Source organism: Chanodichthys erythropterus, chromosome 7, assembly GCF_024489055.1.
Source record: "Chanodichthys erythropterus isolate Z2021 chromosome 7, ASM2448905v1, whole genome shotgun sequence".
Classification (NCBI taxonomy): domain Eukaryota; kingdom Metazoa; phylum Chordata; class Actinopteri; order Cypriniformes; family Xenocyprididae; genus Chanodichthys; species Chanodichthys erythropterus.
Genome location: NC_090227.1, coordinates 25,936,024 through 25,959,650, shown reverse-complemented (window position 1 = coordinate 25,959,650; position 23,627 = coordinate 25,936,024). Strand labels below are relative to the sequence as shown.

The 23,627-nt window shown below is 39.8% G+C and overlaps 1 protein-coding gene across 1 annotated transcript in view; it reads left to right on the top strand.

The window, feature by feature from the left end:
- kcp (kielin cysteine rich BMP regulator) overlaps positions 1–23,627 on the top strand; it is an 85,943-nt gene that overhangs the window by 10,326 nt on the left and 51,990 nt on the right. The window contains exons 2-11 of the mRNA XM_067389972.1: positions 129–682; positions 4,321–4,393; positions 8,444–8,643; positions 10,364–10,529; positions 20,515–20,591; positions 20,702–20,798; positions 20,969–21,051; positions 22,216–22,309; positions 22,432–22,505; positions 22,609–22,788. Of these exons, the coding sequence (XP_067246073.1) occupies positions 129–682; positions 4,321–4,393; positions 8,444–8,643; positions 10,364–10,529; positions 20,515–20,591; positions 20,702–20,798; positions 20,969–21,051; positions 22,216–22,309; positions 22,432–22,505; positions 22,609–22,788 (1,598 nt within the window). The remainder of the gene's footprint in view (positions 1–128; positions 683–4,320; positions 4,394–8,443; positions 8,644–10,363; positions 10,530–20,514; positions 20,592–20,701; positions 20,799–20,968; positions 21,052–22,215; positions 22,310–22,431; positions 22,506–22,608; positions 22,789–23,627) is intronic.

Sequence of the window (23,627 nt, the reverse complement as noted above, 5' to 3'; positions counted from 1 at the left end):
TATGGTACTCTATCATATACTGTAGTATTACCAGAGTATACATTGTTATATATAATGGTTCTGAATTGCCAGGCATAAAACATGTCATTGCTAATGTCATTCTTCATGTCATTAATTTCCTCTATTAGTAATCAACCTCTTGAAGGCTCAAAATGTCACTCACTCTCAACGGTTGGTATCTAAGGCCAAAGGTCGTGACCCAGAGATGCCGGCCTGGCGTTTCCGTTCCCGCACGCCTCATCTCACGCTACCCCAGGACTTATCTGACTACCTCTTTAGCACCTCACAGGGTGTCTTGGGTTTGCACCTAGTGGGACGGCAAACCAAAGGCTCGGAGGCCACTCTCATCTCCTTCATCTCCCCTGCCCACCTGCAGCATGACGGACGCCCCCTGCTGGAGCTTGTCTCCAACACCAAAGAAAACTGGCTGCAGTTGGAGTTCAGGTCAGTGAATGGCCAGCCGGAAGTGATTAAGCTGCCGGGTGGGAATCCGTTCATAGCCGGTGGTTGGGTGAGGATGGCGCTGAGTGTGGAGCCCAGACAGGTGGTGATGTTTTTGGAATGCGACGAGGCTGTGGTGCTCAAACTGAAAGAAGGTGGACGAATCCTGGCTCTAGACTTCCCACATGATCTGCAGGTTACGTTCTCCAGCACTGCAGGAAATAAGGCTAGCAAGTTCAATGTAAGTTTATTGACACAAACACATATGTAAGCTACATGGTAGTGTCCCTAAAATGTGTTTTGACTAGAGCTGTCAAATCGATTAATCGCATCTAACATAAAAGTTTGTATGTATATTGGGATTAAGTTTTTAAAATATTACAACATTTTCCATGTTTTATAGCAGTTGTACCGAATGACTTGATTTTTCGGGACAAGTGTATGAGCAAGTGAAAACATGAATTTTTTAAATAGTTAAAAGAGAGTTAGTTACTTTGCTTCATGACCATGTGGTCCTTTGCAGGTGTCAGAATGTTGGTATTGGTTACTCTGAATGGCATCAACTTCTACACATAATTTTAATACCATTTTACACTATGTTGATATATGATGTTATAAAATCATGCCAGAATAAAAAAATATATATGTTTATTACATTTTAAGATATTTTAATCCCATAATTTTAATTTACAAACATATACATATATATATACATATATATATACATACATATATATATATATATATATATATATATATATATATATATATATATATATATGTGTGCGTGTGTGTGTTTGTATGTATTATGTATGTATATCTAATATATACACACATGTATTATATATTTACAGACATTTTTGTTAGATGCTATTAATCGTGATTAATCGATTTGACTAGTTTGGACATATGCAAAAAAAATATATATTTTTAAATTGCTAGATATCTAACTGGTCCCAAGGTGAATTTTAGAGAATGTATAAAGTCAGTTCTCATCAAATTCACATAGGTAGTTCAGCATATTAATGGTCATGTTACAGTGACATGTCACAACCTCAATGTGTATAAATACTTTTTGTCTTAATTGTAACAATATGTATTTTTTATCATTTCAAATATCACAAACTACTTTTTGTACATTTTTCTTACAAAATGTGACCATGAAGACTGGCGTACCATGCTAAAAATTCAGCTTTGCATCACTGGAATAAATTACATTTTAAAACATTTATGTAGAAAACAGTCATTTTAAATTGGAATAATATTTCACAGTATTTCTGTATTTGTTGTTTTTTTGTGTCAAATAAATGCCTTTTTGAACATAAGAGACTTCTTTCAAAAACATTAAAAAGTTGTAATTATTCCAAACTTTTGCTAAAAACATGTTGCTGTAAGATGAAACATAGAAAGCATTTAGTCGCAGGGCTCTTCAAGTAGTTTCATTCGAGGGCCAGATTATCAAATCAAAAAGTTGAGGGGGATCTTATTGGTAAAAATTATTCTATTAATTATTAGGCTTAAATGAAAATATTCTCACAGTGACATGGCAACTCATTACCACTGTCAAATGATATTATAATATGATATGTAATATAGGCCTATAAAGATGCCTAAACAGGTACAAACTACACCTTAACAAATACATGAATTATATATTCCCCTACCCACCTAATAAATATATTGCAATATAAATGGCTATAACATAGTTTTCAAGATAAATATTCCACATTTCCACAAACCATGGCAAATTACTACAGTTCATTGTGATTTTGTGAAGATTTCTATCTTCATTCATGGCACGTTTCTCCTGTTTTCCTCATCAGTCTTGTTGGGAATTTCGAGGCTGTTTCATCCGATTTAAAAGTAGTTTAATCATCCAGTGATTTGTAGTTTGTAACCTGTAACCTCTTTGTTTGTAACCGAGAGGTGTGTGTCGAATTTAAATGCTTCTCACTAGATGTCGCAACACTGTTTAATAATGATATCTGGGACCAGGAATAAACGTGGCTCCTTTAAAGGGTTAACTTAGTTCACCCAAAAATGAAAATTCTGTCATGTTTTAGGCTTACTTACCATCATGCCGTTCCATAAGACCTTCGTTAATCTTCAGAACACAAATTAAGACATTTTAGTTGAAATCCGATAGCTTGTGAGGCCTCCATAGGGAGCAATGGACACTTCCTCTCTCAAGATCCATAAAGGTAACTTACTAAAAACATTTAAATCAGTTCATGTGAGTTCAGTGGTTCAATATTGATATTATAAAGCGACGAGAATATTTTTGGAGCGCCAAAAAACTAAATAACGACTTATTTAGTGATGGCCGTTTTCAAAACAATGCAGGAAGCATCGGAGCACAAGTGAATCAGTGTCGAATCTGCTGTTCGGAGCGCAAAAGTCACGTGATTTCAGCCGTTGGCAGTTTGATACGCGATCTGAATCATGATTCGACACACTGGTTCATTTATGCTCCGATGCTTCATGAAGCAGTGTTTTGAAAAAGGCCATCACAAAATAAGTCGTTATTTTGTTTTTTTGGCGCTCCAAAACTATTCACGTCGCTTTATAATGTTAATATTGAACCACTGTCTCACATGAGCCGATTTAAATATGTTTTTAGTACTTTTATGGATCTTGAGAGAGGAAGTGTACATTGCTCCCTATGGAGGCCTCTGAAGATTAACGAAGGTCTTACGGGTGTGGAACGGCATGATGGTAAGTAATAAATGACAGAATTTTCATTTTTGGGTGAACTAACCCTTTAAGCTTTCGTTCTATTATCCACTGTGCCATGCTGCGTAGTTCGAAGTAAACTGTGAAACACCTGAAAACAGCGCTATTTGTTCTGTATTTGTTGTTATTGACCGAGAAACAACTAACGTTACAGATGATTCAGTCACAGAGCGGTACGAACGAATCCAAATCGTTTCAGATCGTTAATAAAGCGCGTTTGGTCAGTTCACGGGAAAGAAAGGATCGAGACAAAAGAATGATTAATTCACGAATGATCGGTATCGCTGGTTCATTTGACAGAAATACGGAACACACATAACTGCTGAAATATTTGCACGGAAAAGTTTCTCAGATCAGTCGGGGGAGCGTGCATTGTACGTATATAGCCGTACAGCAGCAGGCGCCACTGCGGCTACGTATTTAACCAAATTTAGCCGCACCGCCAGGAAAAGAGGAGGACGGAGACTGGGGTTCCGCGGGCCGGATGAAGATGATTGGCGGGCCGGATTTGGCCCGCGGGCCGCCAGTTGACAGCCCTGATTTAGTGCAACAAATTTCAGGGAGGGAAACAAAATCAAAACCAGCATGCAAATACCACATCAAACCCAAATCAGAGTTTTCTGTGAGAGCTATTTTTTCCACAGTAACAAATATTTCTGCAGTTTTTCCTTAATTTTCTGAACCTTTTACAGGCAACAACTATCAGACGACTCCAAGGTGATCTATATGATCTGGAGAAAGCAATCCATTAGCACATGATTGATGCAGGACTATTTACTTTAGGTTCCCTCATATTGTTCACTGGCAGAACATCTGCTAATATAATATTTATATTTATATGTTGCTTGAAACAAATTTGATTCAGTCAGAATATACGGCTACCTTTTAGTGGTTGGAGTAAAATGCATTTAATGGATCTGTTACATTTTGATTATGGTTAATGCTACAGTAACTGTGCTGATGTTAATATTAAATGATTTTACAGCTGTGTTACAGTTAAAGCATTATAGTGATGCCTGTTTCAGTGTGTTGTCATTGCTTATCTGTTTTACAATGTTACTGTCATGTGACAGTGTGACTTTGTAATGGGTTGCTGTTGTGTTTGTGGTTATAGAACTGACTGTATGTGTTTTCTTATTGTTTCAGGGTATTTGGCAGACTGCTGAACTCTCCACAAGGGCATATGAGAGGCGTCCGTGGATCTGTGACAATTCAACAGGCATGAAAACAATAATTAAAGCTGCAAGCAGCATTTACTGGGGTTCAAGCATTTAAGGCCTTTAAGCAGATAGGCATTAAAAATGAATTTATTTTTTAGTAAGCATGCAGCCACTTAAATCATAGAGGAACAACTATGATATATGCTAAAACAAACACAGAGAAAGAAAAGGCTTAAGCAATAATACGTTATGCATACTAAGCATGCTTACACACACACACACACACACACACACACACACACACACACACACACACACACACACACACACACACACATCACACATATTTTCTTGTAGATTCAGTGTTTGAAATACATGACCAGGTCTCCCTGGAAGAAGATATTATGATATCTCAATGGGACTTTCCTGTATAAATAAAGGATAAATAAAATGGTAAAGATGTTTTCTGCAAATCTCAGTGAAACATCATTTTATGGAATGGAAATGTAGTGATGAACTTTGAAAAAGTAAATAGTAAATGTTAAAATAATGATTTTATTAAGTCTAAATATGAATAATAGAACAATATTAGTGAGTAACAATATTAGTGACAAAATTACTATTTTAAACAGCAGGTGGCAGCAGAGGACCTCTTATTGGCTCACTTTAGTTTTAAAAGTGTCAAAAGTTGTCTTATATATTTTCCTTGTTAACTCCATTAATTAAAGTGCTTACACACACACACATTTTGATGCAGATATGGATGTTTGTAATCAATGATAGGTAAGAAAATGCTTATTCCAGGTTTCCCCTTTAAAAATCATAATTTTCAGGTCTCAATGTAATTGTAATGTTAAATTATTGCAAAAACATGTGTCAAATGAACAAATTAAGTGGTAAACCTTGACAAAATGTGAATTTTAATGTTATTATAAGGATTTATATAGTTTAAAAGGGATTTTACATGACAAAACCTTGAAACCTCGAACTATATTAGTTGCCTTTTACTGCCATCTGATGGCACCAAATGACACCAAATGGCAATTTACTAGGGAAAAATATGTTTTTTAAAGGTTTTTTGAAAGTTATAACACCACCAGTTATAGCACCACCTATTGCCCGATCTCCACTGTCTTCAGAGTGTCCATACTAGGCATGTGACGGTATCAAATTTTCATGTTGCGATTAATTGCTGAAGCTTTTATCATGGTATACGGTATTATCACGGTATTGAAATAAGTTGCAAAAAAAATGTGCTGTCATAGTATAACAGGTTTAAGAACTCTTTTTGTAATAAAAATAACTTTGAATGTTTAAATACAATAAAGAACAACAGGAAACACTTTACAATAAGGTCTCATTATTTACTGAATTAACTAAGATTGAGCAACAGCTACATTTGTTACAGAAAGTATTATTTTTTGTTAGTTAAGAAACACAACTGATCATTGTTAGTTTTATCTCAGGTCCATTAAATAAGTTCTTTTGATTTTAGTAATGTTATTAAACAGTAACTAAGAAATTAACATTAACTAAGAATAATTAATGCTTTATAAATATGTTTCATGGTCAGTTTGGTAATAATGAATTAACATGTTAACTAATGAAGCAGTATGTCTTTAAGTTTTACTGAACAATAACAAATAATCAGAACATTTCTAATCATTAGGGCATGTTTTAGTCCAGATTAAAATAAATGTTTTGAGGCATTTTAAAAACTTCACCAGCGCAGTTGCTTTGTTTATGGGGTTTCCGGGGTTACCGTTGCACTCTGCTGTTCCATCAGCGCCCTCTGCTGTCAGAGAGTGAACGTGCACTTTCATTCAGCGCGTCTCCTTCACTCGTTCCGCCATGTGCTTGTCATGCACGTTGGGCTTGTTTACATCTGAGCGCGTGTTCTTTTGATGCAGAATACAGCTGTGTTGTGCATTTTATACGGTTGATGGGGAAAGTATTCTTATATGCATTTTAATAATTGGTAATAAATTATTATTTATGGTATTTTGAAATGCCTACGATAACAATACCGTGCATATTCATTATCACGATATATCGCATTACCGAATATGGGCACAAGTCTAGTCCATACATATGTGTCAAATTCTGTGAAAATATCTCATATTGTTTTGAAGTTATAGACGTATACATATGAGAGAGTAAGAACCCATGAGAGACTTTGATTGGATTTTTTTGCCACTTCCTATCAAAATTTTGACATTTTGGCTAGAACATGCAGTAAACCAACTTAGGTTGCGTGTTTCATACGCTGGTTTCCTCTCGATCGGACTAACAGTTTCGAAGAAATTCGCAAAAGTTTTTTAAGCGCTAAATTGATTGGTGCTCAGAATTCATAGGCCGACGATGGCCATTTTTTTTTGAGATATGCCAGTGTCCTTATAGACTATTATGCCCCCTTGGACCAAGACATTCCCTGCGTTCCATTCGGAAGGGCTCATCCCTATGCCCTAATCCCTTCAGAGGGTTTACCCTCCGGAGTGAGAGCTTCGAAGGGATGAAGGGTGTAGGGGTAAAAAAAGTGTTCTTTTGGAACGCACTTCAGCGTCATCTTAACGAGACAATCAAGGATGATAAATTGTGCAAGCTGCGCCTTTTGTTTAACGTTATTATTTATTTATTTATTTATTTTAGGTTTACCGCATATAGGCTATGTATTTGAAACATTTGAATGGACTGATAAATGAGCTGTAAAGTATTTTTTTTTTTGAAGTACAATGTCATTTTGACCATAATAATGTACCAAATCTAACTCGTATAAATATTACAGTAGTACAGAAAAATATTATACATACCTTTATAGTTAAAATCGAACTCCTAACCTCCTGTACCCATTCTGTGACGTCAAACAAATTCCCTGTGCAAAGGATCATGGGGGCCCGAAGTGTCCATCAGTTGTTCCCTTCGAAATCCTTCATTCCGAAGGGCCCTTTGAAGTGGCCAGTTTTGAGAACTTTGGTTTGGAACGTCCCTTCAATATGGCGGACATGATTATTTTCACTCCGAAGTGCCCTTCGGAGGGCGATATATCCCGTTTGGAACGCACCGATTGCATGCCAAATTTCAAGTCGATCGGACTAACAGTTGCATAGTTACAGCTGTCTTCATTTTTTTTTCAAGCTATAGCGCCACCTAGTGTCCAATCCAATCGACACAATTTTTTTGTCATGACCAAAGATTGAGCCTCTACACATGTGAACCGAGTTTGGTGCTAATATCTCATTTCGTTCTTGAGTTATAGCCATTTTAGTATAAGTGGCTAAAATCACATCGTAATCGCATTGTACGTTTTGGTACCCTTTAGTGACCGTGAATCAAAATTTCAACTTTTTTTTTGATAATTGTTGTTATCCAGACTCCAGAGAACATTTTTGCACTGGTTTGGTTCTGATCGGGTCAAAAACCTAGGAATAGTTCACAAAAGTATGTTTTTCACATATTCACGAATAATTAATTAACAATTTCATCGACAACATTGGTTCTTGCATACCCTCTATTTGCGCCATTATATTATTATAACATGATGTAAAATGTTAGCTGACTAGGCTAAGTTAGTCATCAGGTCTCGAATGAAATTGTCCAACTAAGTTTGCTAATCATAAAAACCAGACATACCCTATGAATTTATGAACTTACCTGGTTTTGTTGGTTGTTGAGCCTTTCTATCCCAAAATTAAATTACTGTAATCATACTGTACAAGACATGAGACATGTGACAGCTAGCTAGGTGTGTGACAGTGAGGAACCCCTTAAAACTACGCGCTTAAACCCCTAAAAACATTTAATCGTCTGAACTACATAATGCGCATGCAAAAAACACTCACAACAGGAAACTTTCAGAGCAGCAAATAAAAGTCATACAGCTCCATAAAGCTTAGGATTAGATTAAGGTTTAGTTGGATTTTTTTTTTTTTTTTTTTTATAAATTCATGCTTCTGCATTATAGAAAAAATACTGATGCATACATATTATAACAAGTATAAACTATCCACGGGGAAAAAAATTGGGCTATTTTTGATTAAAGCCCAGCACAATGTATTCTTCTTTTATAATGTGTGTTTGCATTTGCGGTTGTGTGTGTGTGATTATTACAGACTCCCTTCCTGACACAGCCCAAACGACCAGTCCCACCGGATCAGCAGTCTCAGACCTGGATATGATGCAAGACCAGGGAGACCGTGGAGACGAAGTAGCATTAAGTCAAAGATACCCCAGTGATTCATATTTGCGTTTTGGTCAAATGGAGAGCAACCTGCATAACATGATGACCATGCTTGACATGCTAAAGAAACAGGTACACTAAGAATGTATTGTGTGTCTGCACTTCCAAAAAAAGAAAAAGGGACTAAGTAGTACCATGGTACTGTCATTGTTATTTTGTGCTTGTACCATGACCATACCATGATTTGTATAGGGGATAAGTAGCATGATAATTAGTTAACTAACACTAAAAGTATTTTACAAAAATAAGATTTTTGTTCATTGAAATAAATCTGAATAAAATAATATAGAAAATTTGAAATTCTTAAAAAAAGATGAAAATGTTCAAATGTTGCCTTGCCTTGGCAACTAAGTTTAACTACTAAAATTACAAACTGAAATTAAAAAAAATAAAAATAAAACTGAAATAAAATAAATAAAAACTTTGTCGAAAAAACTAAAACTAATAAAAATGACAAAAGCACATAACAAAAATTTTGTTGGCGCATTACTATTTTGAGGCAACTGAAATGGACTACACCATTGATCAAACCTGGTCTAAAGTCAATGGCGCAATATTTTAAATAGCATGTTTGTAATATGGGCCTATATGCATGTGCACAACATGTGTACACTCTGCCTATTACACACACAAACATGCCAAATATTAAAAATAAAAGGATTAGTAAGTAAGTAAAGTTTATTTATATAGCACCTTTCTCAGACAAGGAGGGGTCACAAAGTGCTTTACAATAAAAATAACATCAAACAAACAAAATAAATATGCATTAATATACTCTACAAATACCATCAATACAAATGTAATAACAGGCAAACCATATTGTTAATTAAAAGCTTGTCCAAATAGATGTTTTTTAAAAGACTTATAGTTCTCAGCGTTAAAGGAAGAGAGTTCTAGAGCTTTGGGGAAAAAACAGGAATGAACTACAGACTGTTAAAACACATTGATCTGTTGTAAATGACACCCAAATTTTTTATGTCACCAGTCAGGGGACGATAGACCACCAATGACCTGCCTAATCTTAGGGGTAATGTTGTCTGGGACAATAATCAACACATCAGTTTGATCTTTTATCTGCCATCCATTTGTTAATGGAGACTAAACATTCCTGCAAAAGAGACAGTTTGTCTAGTCTATCAGAACTCAAAGACATATCTAATTCAATTGCAATTGATTACAATGTAAAAGATTATTATTGTGTGTATAAAGATAAAAATGCTTTGGTGGAATCTGGCTTTTCCCGTAGATGGTCTGTTCAGCCTAATAAATCTGCTACAGTCTGCCATTAATGTTACTCAAAGAACAAAAGAAAAAGAAAATCACTCACTGCTCTTAACTGAATAACTTCTGTTGCTGTAATAAAAATTAATTTGTATTTTAATTAAAATGATGCAGTGATGACTGTGAAGTGATTGATAACTGCTTTGATTCTGGATATTTCCTACCTGTTAGATCAAATAATTAAAAAATACTGTCTTTATGTTGTTTCTACACTAATTTGGAGATTGAAGGGTGAAATTATTACAATATAAAAATATATAAAAATGTAATGTTTGATGTGTTTAATCATGATTAATTACAGAAAAATGTGTGATTAATTAGTTAATTTTAATCGATTGACAGCACTAGGAAATATAAAAATAAAAGCTAATTAAAAATAATAATAAACTATAATAATATATAAATAATACTAAAATAGCACTGTATCAAAGTGTGCCTGATACCATCATTTTGCCATGGTACTTTTTGTAAGGGTGACAAGCAGGATTTTATCAATTCTCTGTGTATGTAGAACACTGACCTGCAGGCGAGGATTGATCTCTTGCAAACATGTGATCATACGAAACTAAAGTGTGTTTATGAAGGACGTCAGTTGGATGAGGGGTATCGCTGGTCTTCTGACAGCCGTACCAGCTGTTCCTGCACTAATGGACAAGTTCAGTGTAACCGCTTAAGTGGTGAGTTGTCTAACATCCATTATATCATCATTACGAATCAAAATACAAGATAATTAATTACATCATACTCATTAACCATCTAATCTACTTTAATCAGCAAGCCAATCATCAAACCATAGATCAGAGAAATGTTCATGCATACCAAAAATTAACATAATTAACCACACACAATGACTTCCTTCTCAGTTTGTTTATTCTTCAAGGAGAGTGGTTTTACCTAAAGACCTGTAATCACTTGGAAAGTGGGGTGTGAGTGTTTTTTGTTTATTTGTGGGTATGTATGTTTGTAGCAGTATTAAAAGAATCTGCAGATCTTTAATCTCTCTGCATCTATTTGTTATGACAGGTTCAAAAATGATTTGCACTGGTGCACCCCTGTAAAACTAATATTCAGTGCGTGCATAATTATATGTAATATGATTTTCTGATCATATTTTTTTCAGAGCATATTTTACAAATTTCAAACCACATCAATCTCAATAACTACCATTAATTTTGTATATAATCATTTGTAAATTATATATAATTGTTAATGAGGGCTGGAAGTAAAAAAACGCCTTATATTCAGATGTCTGTAATTATAAAGCAGGTTTACGTTTACAGGCCAAAAAAGAGCCAAAAAAGAGATTTAACTTACAGTGAAACATCAAAAACTATTAAATGCCCATGAGAAGGATACAGTACTATAGAAATTGCAAAATTGAGGTGTGGCCATTAGACAAGAAATGCTCAGCAGGGTCACAAAAATAAGGCTGAGAAGAAAAGGGATTAAAATTAAAATTCTTTCAACAAATCTCTATGAGTTTCATCTTCTGCTGAACACAAAAGAAGATATTTTGAAGAATGTTGGTAACCAGTTGACAGTTGCCATTGACTTCAATAGTAGGAAAAAAATATTATGGAAGTCAATGGCTACTGTCAAATGTCTGGTTACCAACATTCTTCAAAATATCTTCTTTTGTGTTCACCAGATGAAAGAAGGTTTGGAACAACGTGAGGGTGAGTAAATGATGAAAGAATTTTCATTTTAGGGTGAACTATCCCTTTAAGAATTAAGGTGAAGAATTAGGTGTGAAACCATCAGGAACCATTGAGTCTACAGTGCCACCATTTTCCAGCACTGCAACCTACTTGGAGTCTCCAGAAGTACAAGGTGTCAGGTTCTCAAGACTTTGCTAAGGCAAGGAATCCTGAAAAATGACCCCCACTTAATTAGAATTACAAGCTGAAGCGTTCTGAAATACATGAAGGCTGATTTTTTTGAAGGCTTCATAGACAGATAGGTTGAGAGTGACTCTTGAAGGACCAGCACCACATCCTCTTGTACCACAGTTTGAAAAATGTATCTTCCAGAGTCTGGCAGTAAGTTTTGGGTGTTCATTTTAAGTCCATCTCTCACCCTGAAAGGTCTGTCTTGCTCATTGTTAATAGCAGCTCACACCATGACTTCCTCACCACCGCTGCTGTTGTCTTGAACTTGAACTCGTGCTGGTCCCTCAAGAATTCCTCTTCACCTATCTGTCTATAAAACTTTTTGTTAAAAAATCAGTCTTCATGTATTTCATGATACTTCATTGTGTGATTCCTATTAAGTGGGGGATCATGTTTCAGGATTCCTTGCCTTAGCAATGCCTCTGAGAACCTGACATCTTGTACTTCTGGAGACTCCAGGTAGTTTGCAGTTCTGGAAAATAGTGGCACTGGAGACTTAGAATTAAGTGTGAAACCACCAGAAACTCTTTAAAGACTTTTGCCATTAACATGCGCCATTAACATGCAAGGATGATGAAAGTCAAAAGTCTTTAATTACAAATCTACATAGAGTAACGAAGATGTAGGCAAAGCAACAACCGTTAAATATTGACGAGACCAGACAACTATCAGAAACACAGGAACTTCAATACAAGAGACAAACAAAGAAAATGAATCACACTCTGCTGAACAGAATGACGAAACTAATAAACAACTCAGGCTGGCAGGAAAAGCAAAGACCGAGAACAAACAGAACATAATTGTGAAAATAATGAAATTAAAGCATCTTTTGCTTTAATCAAAACAAGAACATCTCACCATCTGTACAAAATTGTCACATAATGTCACTAATTTGTTTATTTGATTAATAGAATGTTGCATTTTTCTTCTTCACTTTACGTCAATATAGTGTCTTTGTTTTTCATTTATCAGAATCCTTAGTCCTGTTTATATACATCTTAAAATTAGATTTTGAATGACGGGAATTTGAGTTTGGTCTCAAACTTTTCAACCCCACTTTACACGAAAACTCATTGAACTGCTGTTAAAGGTGCCCTAGATTGTTTTTTTACAAGATGTAATATAAGTGTAAGGTGTCCCCTGAATGTGTCTGTGAAGTTTCAGCTCAAAATACCCCATAGATTTTTTTTTATTAATTTTTTTAACTGCCTATTTTGGGGCATCATTAACTATGCACTGATTTTTTCAGCACGGCCCCTTTAAGAGATGCGCCCCCTCTGCCCCACCAGCTTTTGACTATACATTGCATAAACAAAGTTCACACAGCTAATATAACCCTCAAATGGATCTTTACAAGATGTTCGTCATGCATGCTGTATGCATGCTTCGAATTATGTGAGTAAAGTATTTATTTAGATGGTTATGTTTGATTCTTTGTGAGTTTTGAGGCTGTGCTCTGTGGCTAAAGCTAACATTACACACTGTTGGAGAGATTTATAAAGAATGAAGTTGTGTTTATGAATTATACAGACTGCAAGTGTTTAGAAAAGAAAATAGCAACGACTCTCGTCTCTGTGAATACAGTAAGAAACGATGGTAACTTTAACCACATTTAACAGTATATTAGCAACATGCTAATGAAACATTTAGAAAGACAATTTACAAATATCACTAAAAATATCATGCTATCATGGATCATGTCAGTTATTATTGCTCCATCTGCCATTTTTCGCTGTTGTTCTTGCTTGCTTACCTTGTCTGTGCACAGATCCAGTTGTTAATACTGCCTTTCCTTGTCTAATGCGTCGAATGGGCTGGCATTATGCAAATATTGGGGTCATACATATTAATGATCCCGACTGTTACGTAACAGTCTGTGTTATGTTGAGATGCGAGTGTTTTCCGGAAGTCTTTTAAAGGGCACCTATTATGCAAAATTCACTTTTACATGGTGTTTGACCATAAATGTGTGTTGGCAGTGTGTGAGCAAAACCACCCTAGAATGAGAAAAATCCACCCAGTGGTTTTTTTACAATCTCAATAATTCATAAGCACTGTCTCAGAACGCCCTGTTCTAAGATTGCTCTCACTGTGACGTAGAATTGCGCTAAGCCCCACCCACGTGGTTTGATTGACAATCTGGTTTTGGCATAGACCCCGCCGTCGGTGATCTATCAACCATCCTCCATTGTTTCAACGACAGCCGGTAATGTCTCCTAAGAAACATAAGTGTTCTGTTGTGGGATGTAATAATGAACATAGTAGTTTTCACTTACTTCCGACATCAGAGCCACTGAAAACGCAGTGGATGGATTTTATTTACGAAGGAAAGGCGCCACTCAAAATTCCAAAATACGTTTATGTTTGCACGAATCATTTTTTGACTGACTGTTTTGAGAACGAGGGTCAATTCAAAGCAGGTCTTGCTTCAAAGTTAATCCTCAAGTGTGGATCGTTGCCTACTGTTCGCGATCCAACGTCATCTCCAGAAGAAGTAAGTGTATTTAATGTTTTTTGAGCAAATAGTCATTTCAGTCGATGTCAGCCAATTCAATATCAAATGCGTCTAAAGTTGTTGTCGTCGTCGTAGAATGTCTGTGTATATAATTTAAACCTTGTTTGTATAGTGTGTATCCAACGTACTTAGCAAACGTTATCACCGTATTTGTGTTTGTAGTTTCAAAAAATTGCACGAACGTTATCACAGTGTGTGTGTGTGTGTGTGTGTTGCACATCCATAATTGCAAAGGGGACGCGATTAAAACTCTATAAGTACATAAATGTATCAAATAACCATTCAGAGACGTCTTGCTCCATTCTCAATTGTGTTTCTTCTGCCGGAGTCTCTTCATCATCTGGGCCTGATTCCGGTTCAAACATGTACGGCTGAATAACATACAAAACAGCGGGTCTCTCATTCTCAGCCATTCTGCTTCTACCGACTGTTTTTTGCCATAGGTATGCAAGTTACGCCCTCATCTAAAGGCAAGGCGGGGATATGCAGCTCATTTATATTTAAGGTGGTACACACCAAAACAGCTCTTTTTAAAACAGGCCCCAAAAATGACATTTTCAAATGATTATAATAAATTAACTGTGGGGTATTGTCACAGACACGTCAGGTTCCACCTCACTTCAGTACCCGCGCACCCAATCACCAGCATACTAATCACCGCCACCTGAAGCTCATCACATCAGTCATCAACACCAGCACTTAAACCCCACACTCACACACACTCACTGTCCGGTCTCGTTTGTGTTACACCAGTTGTAAACTTACCTCAAGGACTCCCTAAGCGATACTTACCCAGCCTCATCATCTCCTTCGTCTCCATTGTCTCCAGTCTCCTCGTGTGTCTACCTGCCAGTGTGTGTGAGTGTTTCCATCAGCCTTCTCCAGCGTCTCCATCTCCATTCATCTGCTACTTCAACAAGGACAGTATTATCACTCATTCCACCTCTGAGATCTTCCACCACCTCATTCATCACCCGTTTTGCTCTGCTGATTGCCAAATAAACATCTTAACTGCTTTTATTCCTGTCTCCGGTGTCTCTGTCATAACAGGTATTTTGTGCTGAAACTTCACAAATACATTCTGGGGCTAACAGCTAAGCATCAGCATGAGCCAACAGGACCCCTTTCAGGAGCTCGTGGACGTTTTACGTCGAGCACTCACCTCACAATCCCCATCACCATCACCAGCACCCACCGCCGCTGCCGCTTCCGCATCCACCGCCGCGGCTGCTTCTCCAGTCTTCACCGCCAGTCCCATGGCCAAACCGGCGCCCTACTCTGGATCGGCGGAGGAATGCAGCGGATTCCTACTGCAGTGTGAGTTGGTTCTGGAGATGCAACCGCACCTCTACCCCACCGACACGGCTAAAATAGCGTTTATAATATCACAACTGCAAGGTAAGGCCCTTCTATGGGCGGATGCTCTCTGGACTCAAAGAAGCTCTGTCGTTAAATCATACCCTGCATTCGTCTCTCACTTCAGAGAAGTCTTCGGAAAACCCCTAACCGACTCGTCCACTGGTGAGAAATTGTATAACCTTAAACAAGGAAATAAGAGTGTTAATGATTATGCCTTGCAGTTTCGAACGCTAGCCGCAACCAGTGGTTGGAACGAACAAGCTCTCATCACCACCTTTCGACAAGGGCTGGAGCCCAACGTGCGGTTGCATCTCGCTGCATACGAGGACTCCCTAGGACTCGAACGCTTCATCCAACTCGCCATCCGAGTGGGTTCTCGTATGCAGTCGTGCCTCCTAGAGCACCAGAGCCAGCTACCAACCACCACACTCCTCCGTCGGTTCGAACCCGTCAGCTCCCCAGAACCAGCAAGTGAACCAATGCAAGTGGATAACTCCCGCTTATCTTCTACAGAAAGACAGAGACGGCTGACCCTGAATCTATGTCTATATTGTGGTTCCCCTGGGCATGTAATCTCCACATGCCCAATTCGTCCTCCTCGACCCGTGGTGAGTGCCATCATTCCCTCAATCCAAAAAATGAAACCACTCACTACTGTAGTAAACCTTACTGCGGCTAATGCTTCTATTTCAGTGGTGGCGCTCCTCGATTCAGGGTCAGCAGGAAATTTCATCTCCGGCGCCCTCTGTCGACACCTCGGGCTCAAGACCTCGCCTTCTCCGAATGTTTACAAGGTCCACTCCATCACGGGCAAACCCCTGAGCCGAAGGTTGATCCGACGGATGACTGGACCGCTTCAGCTGCAAGTGGGTATCTTCCACACTGAGAACATCCATCTGCTGGTTCTGGAGGAATCCACCGCTGACGTGGTTCTAGGGCGTCCGTGGTTGGAACAACACAACCCCACCATCTCCTGGCGCACGGGCGAAGTCCTGAAGTGGGGCGACCACTGCTTCTACAGCTGCTTCCCAGACCTTCCTACTCCAAGATCTCCTCTCTCCAAAGACCTCTCCATTAACGCAACCTCCATCGAAAGCCCTGTGGATAAACGCTCCGTCGACATTCCACCCGATTATGCCCACTTCAGTGACGTCTTCTGCCCGCAACGCGCCTCCAAGCTTCCTCCACACCGGCCATGGGACTGCGCCATCGATCTGTTGCCGGGTGAACCAGTGCCCTAGGGGGACGCATATACCCCCTGTCAGTACCGGAGGAGAAGGCCATGGAGGAATACATCAAAGAGGCCCTTAACCAAGGATACATCCGCCCGTCTACTTCCCCTGCTGCTTCAAGCTTCTTCTTCGTGGCCAAGAAGGACGGAGGCTTGCGGCCCTGCATCGATTATCGCTCCTTAAACAAGATAACCGTCAAATTCAGGTACCCACTTCCCCTCGTCCCAGCGGCCCTGGAACACCTCCGTGGTGCCACTGTGTTCACGAAGCTGGACCTCCGCAGCGCGTATAACCTCATCCGGATACGCGAGGGGGACGAGTGGAAGACCGCCTTCGTCACGCCCACCGGCCACTACGAGTACCTCGTTATGCCGTATGGCCTGGTCAACGCCCCCTCCGTATTCCAGGATTTCATCCATGAGGTGCTCCGGGAGTTCCTCCACAAGTCCGTCCTAGTGTATATAGATGACATCCTTATCTACTCCCGGAGCCTGGACATCGCCACCACGTTGCGGAGGTCCTCCAACGCTACGGCAGTTCCATCTATTCCTGAAAGCAGAGAAGTGCTCATTCCATCAGCCCTCTGTCCACTTCCTGGGATACGTGATCGATCACAGTGGCATCCGGATGGACGAGGGGAAGGTTTCCGCCATCCAGAACTGGCCAACCCCAAGTACCATAAAAGAACTCCAACGCTTCCTAGGTTTCTCCAACTTTTACCGCCGTTTCATCAAGAACTACAGCACCATCGTCAGTCCACTCACCAACCTACTCCGTCATCAGCCCAAGTCTCTGTCCTGGTCCCAACCTGCCAACGAAGCTTTTGAACACCTCAAGAAAGCCTTCACCACCGCTCCCCCTCCTCGTCCACCCCAATCCAGACCTGCCATCTGCGTCGTTGAGGTGGACGCCTCCACCACCGGAGTGGGAGCGGTCCTATCACAGCAGCAGGGGAATCCAAGTAGGCTCCATCCATGTGCCTTCTTCTCCCGCAAGCTTAACCCGAGCGGAGGTTAATTACGACATCGGGGACCGGGAACTCCTGGCTGTCAAGCTCGCCCTTGAAGAATGGAGGCATTGGCTGGAGGGAGCTAACCATCCGTTCCAGGTACTCACTGACCACAAAAATCTCGAGTACCTAAAGGCTGCCAAACGACTCAACCCTCGCCAAGCCAGATGGGCGATGTTCTTTTCAAGATTCAACTTTACAATTTCCTACCGTCCAGGCTCCAAAAATCTCAAAGCTGACGCTCTCTCACGTCTCCATGCACCCGAAGAAAGGAACGAAGACCCCCGACACCATCCTGCCCGAATCCATATTCATGAGCCCCATAGAGTGGTCAGAAGAGACACTCCCCTCCTCCAATGCCTCCTCACGAACTCCGCCGGGTTGCCCCCAGGGCTTGCATTACATCACCCGGACACGACGCACTCCCACTCCTGCACTCCGTTCACTCTTCACTTGGCACTGGTCACCCGGGGGTCAATGAGACCCTCTCGCTGCTCAAACAGCGCTTCTGGTGGCCAAACATGGCCAACGACGTCAGGAGGTACGTGCAGGGCTGCAGGGAGTGCGCCATCTCCAAGAGCCCACGCCATCTTCCCACCGGCAAGCTTCATCCTCTGCCCGTTCCTGAGAGGCCCTGGTCACACCTGGGAGTCGACTTCGTCACCGACCTCCCAGAGTCTGAGGGTAACACATGCATTCTAGTCGTCGTAGATCGTTTCTCAAAGGCCTGCCCGACTCATTCCCCTGGAGGGTCTACCCACAGCCATGACCACAGCCGAGTTAATGTTCAACCATGTCTTCCGCCATTATGGAATCCCCGAGGACATTGTCTCTGATAGAGGACCTCAATTTATCTCCCGAGTCTGGAAGGCTTTCTTCTCGCTCCTGGGTGTGACCGTCAGCCTATCGTCTGGATACCACCCTCAGTCGAACGGGCAGACGGAACGGAAGATCCAGGAGATCGGCCGCTTCCTGCGTACCTTCTGTCACGGCCACCAGAACTCCCTGGAACCAGTACCTGGGTTGGGCCGAGTACGCCCAGAACTCCCTCCGTCAAGCCACCACTGGATTAACACCTTTCCAATGCGTACTCGGTTTCCAACCCCCACTGTTCCCCTGGAACGGGGAACCCTCCAACGTTCCTGCCGTCGACTACTGGTTTCGGGAGAGCGAGAGGGTATGGGACTCAGCTCACCACCAGCTGCAGAGAGCCCTGCGCAGGCGCAAGATGACAGCCGACCTTCGGCGCTCCCACGCTCCAACCTACCAACCGGGGCAGAAGGTCTGGCTGCCCACCAGGGACATCAGGATGCGCCTGCCCTGCAAGAAGCTGAGTCCCCGCTTCATTGGCCCATTCACTATCCTGCGACAGATCAACCCCGTCACCTACCGGTTACAACTCCCTGCACAATACAAAAGAATTCATCCCACCTTCCACGTGTCACTATTAAAACCTCACCACCCTTCTGTTCTTCCCTCCACAGAACCTGACGTGGCAGCCGTCGAGCCCCCCCTTCCACTTATCCTGGACGATGGAACTGCTTACGTGGTACGAGAGATCCTGGACTCCCGGCGCCGTGGTGGTCTCTTGGAATACCTGGTGGACTGGGAAGGCTACGGTCCCGAAGAACGCTCATGGGTCCCCAAGAATGATATCCTTGATCCTGCTCTGTTACAGGCTTTTCACACCAACCACCCGGACAGACCTGCCCCACGACCTCGAGGACGACCACCACGACGTCGGGGTCCTCGGCCCTCAGGAGCGGGCCGTGGGAGGGGGGGTACTGTCACAGACACGTCAGGTTCCACCTCACTTCAGTACCCGCGCACCCAATCACCAGCATACTAATCACCGCCACCTGAAGCTCATCACATCAGTCATCAACACAAGCACTTAAACCCCACACTCACACACACTCACTGTCCGGTCTCGTTTGTGTTACACCAGTTGTAAACTTACCTCAAGGACTCCCTAAGCGATACTTACCCAGCCTCATCATCTCCTTCGTCTCCATTGTCTCCAGTCTCCTCGTGTGTCTACCTGCCAGTGTGTGTGAGTGTTTCCATCAGCCTTCTCCAGCGTCTCCATCTCCATTCATCTGCTACTTCAACAAGGACAGTATTATCACTCATTCCACCTCTGAGATCTTCCACCACCTCATTCATCACCCGTTTTGCTCTGCTGATTGCCAAATAAACATCTTAACTGCTTTTATTCCTGTCTCCGGTGTCTCTGTCATAACAGGTATTTTGTGCTGAAACTTCACAAATACATTCTGGGGACACCCAAGACCAATATTACATCTTGTAAAAATGGGCATAATATGTGCCCTTTAAACAAATGAGATTTACATAAGAAGGAGGAAACAATGGGGTTTGAAACTCAATGTATGTCTTTTCCATGTACTGAACACTTGTCATTCAACTATGCCGAGGTAAATTCAAATTCTGATTCTAGGGCACCTTTAAAACTCATTTTCAGACATCAGATGTCTGGTGCAGTCTCTCATGAATACCTATAGACATGTTGATAAGATTCGATCTGATGTGGGCTGGAATTATGCTGCAGGCACACACTTACCTGCAGTTGTTCATCTCACATGATTATCTCAGGAAGTCTCATAGGGGTATCATTTTTGTGTATGTCTCTGATTGCAGAATGCAGCTTTCATGGCAATATCTACAAAAATGGCGATGTCTTCAGCCCAGACGACTGCAACCGGTGTACGTGTAAGGTAGGAAATCTAAAAGATTTAATCTTTGATCTTCACTCATGTGCTTCTCACGCACTGGCATCTATTGTGCCATTTTGACATTGTTTTTGGTGTGTGTGTTTCTTCTATAGCGAGAAAGAGTAGAATGTGATGTGAATCCATGCCCATCACAGTCTTGCGAGGAACCGTCTGTTCCTAAGAGATCATGCTGCCGTGACTGCCAAACAAGTACCCACAATGCATCTCTATACATGCACATAAATACCCACACTCTACTTTCATATATACCAATGAATGAGTGCCATATTAATAAAATATTGTATTAACAAAGTTCTCCTAAAATACATCTTGCATTTGCCTCACATGGTGTATTGTTTTTTCTTTGTGTTTATCTTTAGAATGTAAACACCATGGTCAAATTTATGAGAACGGTGATGTGTTTGTGTCAAGATCAAACCCTTGCCTCAACTGCAAATGCTCTGTGAGTCTACTTGTGTGTATGTGTGTGTGTTTGCCCACCTTGTGGGAATGAAATATAATTTTAAATTGAAATTGAAATTGAAATTGAAATTGAATTTTTTTTAAAAACTGCACCACAAAAGCTGCCAAAAACCATGCTCACAAAAAAAAAAGGTTCAAGTATAAACTAACGCATACAGACTTTTAATAGTTGAATGTAAATGTTAAATAAGTTTCAGTGGTCAAACTGAAATAGCAAAAGATAAAGATAAAAATGGTGAATGTATGTTAAGTTTTTCAGTGAAATATAAAAAATGTAAAAGATTCTCTGTTTAAAGACTACAGCAATGGCTGGTAGGGACTACAAGGAGCTTCTTCCCTGGTTAGTGACATCACTAACCCTAAAATTTACATAAGAACACGCAACAAAGAGGGTGAGGCCATGTTAGGCCATAATGGAGTGCTTTAGAGAAGAGGAAGAGTTGTTGTAGAAGAGTGTTGTTGCCATGCAACAAAAATTCAATGCTGGATTTGCACAAAATATTAACATGACGGCACATGCTAGTCGATGAGTTGAATCAACTCCATAAATTTATATAAATTAAATATATATTAATATATAAATATATATTAAAGAAAGTTGCATTCTAAAAGTTGTAACTTCATCTTGAGTCTGTTTGACTCCAGTTTGAACAATGTAAGGCTGAACACCATTACTAACAATCGTCATTTTGGCTGTGTGAGATTCTCCAGCTTTCTTGTTGTTGAGCAACCGAAGTGTAAGCAGTTAAAGCTCCGCCCTCTTCTGGAAAGCGGCCGGGAGCAGCAGCTCATTTGCATTTAAAGGGACACACACAAAAACTGTTTTTCCTCACACCCAAATAGGGGAAAATTTGACAAACTATAATACATGATCTGTGGGGTATTATGAGCGGAAACTTCACATACACTTTCTGGGGACATCAGAGACTTATATTACATCTTGTAAAAGGGGCATTATAGGTCCCCTTTAACACTATTGCGTTTACATTCATGTACATAGTTTTTTGCTGTTTAGTTTTACAGTACCAAATAAATTACAAACTACAAAAAAATGACTAAGAGTTGCATTTTAAACATGTCATGCAAATTGCTCAACTAAACTGCTTTTAACATGTTAAATTGGAATGAATGTGTTTATTTTCAGAACAGTCAGGTGTCGTGTAATCCCATTCAGTGTCCAAACACCCCGTGTCCCAACCCCTACAGGAGACGTGGGGAGTGCTGCCCTACCTGCTCTGGTACATGCTCACAAGCACATTTGAACTCTTTAATTTTAGCTCTATCATTTCTATGTGACTCCAATGGTTCTGGAACTGCTTACTTGCACAGTAATTTGCGTGCCTTATTGTGTCCTTTGCAGTATGTGATGTGGTCGGTCGGCCGTACAAAGGCTCCTTCAGCACCGTTGATGGCTGCCAGACCTGTACATGTCAGGTGCTTCTCTATCACTAATACGCATAATGTATTACATGTTAGTGGATGAAATTACCCTATAGTTTGCATCTAACTGTGCTGTGTTTTGTATTTTGCTCATCAGGGTGGGAAACAGTCGTGTGTAAACATGCAACAGTGTCCTCAGACGTGTCAAGATGGTGTGAAGCCACCGTTTGGCTCCTGCTGCAGAGATTGTTCCCGCTGTATCTTTAAGGGGGAAGTTGTCCTAAATGGCGTCTCTTTTCAACCCCCCCGTGACCCCTGCAGACGCTGTGTGTGCAATGTAAGGCTGTGAGATGATAATGTGCATTTCTGTTTTGTCCTTGTTTAGATTCATCGACTGCAAAGTTACAATTAGGCATTGTACATTAGAATATTGTAATTATTATTTAAAAGAAATTTATATTTTATATTATGAAAATGCTCGTATTAGTGACTTTTGGACTGTTTGATACATTTTCCTGCTCTCTTTTACTCTTTTTTTCCCCTCACACACTACTGTAAATGTAATGTGCTTATTGTTTTACATTATATTATTATTACTTATAATGGAAAGTAATATAGTTTTATAGTTTGCAGACAGTATAAGTGTTACTTATAGTGTTGTCTGTAAAATGTAGGCCTGAATGTAGGTTTGCAAAAATTGTAAAAAAAAAAAAAAATACAAATTGAAACAAGTATTATATTGCAAATCCAAAAAGTAACATGTTTCTTCACTCATTACTTTCACAAATGTAATTTTATTACATAAGTGTTATTTTAGAATTATTTATATACTATTATAGCATTACATTTTCATTTTAATTATTTTTAGTTATTTCATTATTCTTTTATATTTCTATTTGGCTATTTTGGTTTTAATAATACTTCAACTTCAGTTTGTTTTATTTGAGTTTAATTTCCAAGACTACATTTCTAATTTTCAATTGTTTCTAATTTAATTTTTTCTTTCAATATTTCATGTAATATTTATATTTTATTTTATTTAACTTTTGTTGGTTAATAATTTTTTAATATTAACATTTTAGTAAATAACAGCACTGTACATAACACACATTGCTTGTAATGCATTATCCTTAACGTTAACCAAAAAGATGATGCATTTACTTCTAAACACATCAG